The sequence below is a fragment of the Crocuta crocuta genome, unplaced genomic scaffold (assembly GCF_008692635.1).
Source record: "Crocuta crocuta isolate KB4526 unplaced genomic scaffold, BGI_CrCroc_1.0 scaffold458, whole genome shotgun sequence".
NCBI classification, from domain to species: domain Eukaryota; kingdom Metazoa; phylum Chordata; class Mammalia; order Carnivora; family Hyaenidae; genus Crocuta; species Crocuta crocuta.
In genome coordinates, this window is record NW_027531908.1 from 1,067,157 (window position 1) to 1,070,043 (window position 2,887).

Genomic DNA, 2,887 nt, shown 5'->3' on the forward strand with positions numbered 1-2,887 from the left:
GGGGGGGGGGGGTGATCTTTTCTGCGCATGCTGATTCATTGACAAGCGTAAAACACACACACAAACCAAATAGTTCCTTCTTTTTATTTTTTTATTTTTTTAATTTTTAATGTTTTTTATTGATTTTTGAGAGAGAGAGAGAGAGAGACAGTGGGAGCAGGGAGGGTCAGAGAGGGAAACAGAATCAGAAGCAGGCTCCAGGCTCTGAGCTGTCAGCACAGAGCCCGACGCGGGGCTCGAACCCATGAACCGTGAGATCATGACCTGAGCTGAAGTCAGATACTCAACTGACTGAGCCACCCAGGCGCCCCCAAACAGTTCTTTCTAAAGAAGGACTGGGGAGTCTGTTTCTTTTCTTCTCCATGCCTATCACCATTCAACCCCTAAAGTAAGGAACACTGGAAGAACCCTTCTAGAACTTTCCATAAGCTCATAAGAAACGAACACACGTAAGCCTGTGTAAAAAGCCTTCCTTTTAGAAAAACATGAAAGGCTATTGTAGTGTGTGTGATACCCATAACGTCCCCCTTAAGTCCATAAATGTTTCAGTGTCCTGTAATGAACACGGTGGCCGTGGAAACAGTGGACAGTGCACATGAGACCCACACAAACTGCATCACACAGGAAAACGTGTTACCACCGTGGGCTGGACCGGGCTCTGTGCCTCCCTCTCTTTGGGTGCGATTTGACCAAAGGCCGACCACGCCGTACCTCATTTGCCCCCTGAGCCGCCTTCGGGCTGGTGTCCACCCCGGGCAATGTCGCCCGGTGACTGCGTGGCTTCCAGGGGCCGGCATGTGCCACGTCCAGCCGGTCATGTGGTCAGCGGGGAGGCACGGCTGCAGCGAGCGCCGCTTAATGTCTTTGTTTCCCGCCAGGGCCACCCGGGCTTGATCGGGCTCATCGGGCCTCCCGGCGAACAGGGGGAGAAGGGTGACCGCGGCCTCCCCGGCCCCCAGGGCTCCTCTGGCCCTAAGGGAGAGCAGGTGCGTGAGGCGGGGCCCCAGCGAGCACCCTCGCGGGTGGGGAGAGCGTCTTACCGCCCGCGCTCGGCGTCCAAGGCCAGTCGGAGCTTCGAGGTTGTCCTCATGTCCACACAGCAGAGCGGAGGGCGGCCTCACGGGGGGCACTGCTTCACCTCCCTCGGGGCCTCTGACCCGGCTAACTGCCCGGGTGCTCGGCGGGCCTGAGCCACGTTTGCCACGGCCGTGGGGCGGGCTTCCCCTCCGAGCCCAGGCCAGCACGGGGAACCACGGTGAATTAGAGTTGGCCCCCCAGCGAGATCCCCCGGTGGTGCCCTTGGGAGCCTCTGCTTCGTCCCCTTGGTGTCCTTCCCGTGGCGTTGACCGCTGTCCCTAAATGGGGGCTGTCCAGGGCATGGTGACCAGTGACCTGGAGAATTAGGAAGCTGTCCAGGGTTTCCGCCACCAGAGTAAGCCCTCAGAGCACCCTGGTCCCAGCAGCGTCCCAGACGGGAGGTGCTGGCTTGAGAATCTCCGGGAATCAGACAGCAATGAGGGGCCCCAGCCCCCACGTGGCAGAGGTGGAGGGGGGAGGGCGCTTGCCCTCAGCCTCGCTCTGCCCTGGAGGTCGATGAAGCCCCAGGGGGACGTTCATGTGGCATCGGGGCTCCAGGCGAGGTGGGCCCTGGGCGCCCTTCTGCAGCAGGGGTGCAGCGCTAAAACCAGCCGGGCCGGCCTGTGTGGACCAGGGGTCTGACCAGAGGCTGCCAGATCCAAGTGCAGAGAAACTCGGGGAGGCACAAAGGGACCCCATTAAGCTTGATGTCCCCGCCCGGGGCCTGTGCTGGGGTTGGGGAGACCCACACCGCGAGCGGAAATCAGCGAGGGGGAAATCAGGCCAGGGTGTGGGGCTTCTGTATTTCAAATCTGAACAGTAGAAGGGGTGCTGCTACAAAGTTGTTTCCCATGGCCCCAAAGATGCCAGAGTCCTGGCCGGGCCCTGGCAGCTGGAGTGGGGGATGGGCAGCCTCTGGGCACATGTTTGGGCCCCAGGCAGGTGGGGGTGGGGGCTGGGCAGCCTCTGGGCACATGTTTGGGCCCCAGGCAGGTGGGGGTGGGGGCTGGGCAGCCTCTGGGCACATGTTTGGGCCCCAGGCAGGTGGGGGTGNGGCACATGTTTGGGCCCTGGCAGCTGGGATGGGGGCTGGGCAGCCTCCTGGCACATGTTTGGGCCCTGTGGGAGAGACGGCTCCTGCCACTCAGGGACGTGTGCGTCTGTGACCTTCCCTGGGTGACAGTCTGCGTTTTCTACTCCTTTCCAGGGCATCACTGGTCCTTCCGGTCCAATCGGCCCCCCGGGCCCTCCCGGCCTGCCGGTGTGTATCTGGGACAGGCGGGTGGCCCCCAGTCGTTCTGGGGAGGGCGGGCGAGCCTGGGCCGTGGGCCTCAGCGCGTGGCGAGAGGGTCACAGGACTGTCAGAGGACCCGGGGTGGGACCCACTGCCAAGTGCACGTGGGGCCCGGGGTGGATTTGCCTGTATCTCCACGTCAGGGCCACGAGCCACGGAGCGAGGCCGGGTCTCTGGGCCCTGGTTCCAGGGAGGGGGGGCAGGCGTTTCAGGGAGCGTGGGTGTCCTACACAGGCGTCCCCGTCAGCGTGAGCAGGACTGCTCAGCCCGGACAGAGGCGGGCGGGGGAGGCTATCCCGGGGGGNTGCCCTCCCCCGTGGCCTCCAGCCTCCGCTTGCCCCTGTTGGGTCTGGACCTGGTTCTCATGGCCCAAGGTGGCCCCGTGGGTGGGACACCGGCCCCTGCTCTCCCCACCCACACCCCCACCTCCGGCCGCCTGAATGTGTGGTTTCCTGGCTGGGGTGGGGCAGGGAGAGCAAGTCAGACAGGCCCCTCTGCCTCCGAGCGGGTGGAAAC

At 63.1% G+C, this 2,887-nt stretch overlaps 1 protein-coding gene across 1 annotated transcript in view; it reads left to right on the forward strand.

Moving 5' to 3' along the window:
• The window catches only part of COL5A1 (collagen type V alpha 1 chain), a 130,513-nt gene that overhangs the window by 115,001 nt on the left and 12,625 nt on the right, over positions 1 to 2,887 (forward strand). The window contains exons 60-61 of the mRNA XM_077774622.1: positions 879 to 986; positions 2,285 to 2,338. Coding sequence (XP_077630748.1) covers positions 879 to 986; positions 2,285 to 2,338 — 162 coding nt within the window. The remainder of the gene's footprint in view (positions 1 to 878; positions 987 to 2,284; positions 2,339 to 2,887) is intronic.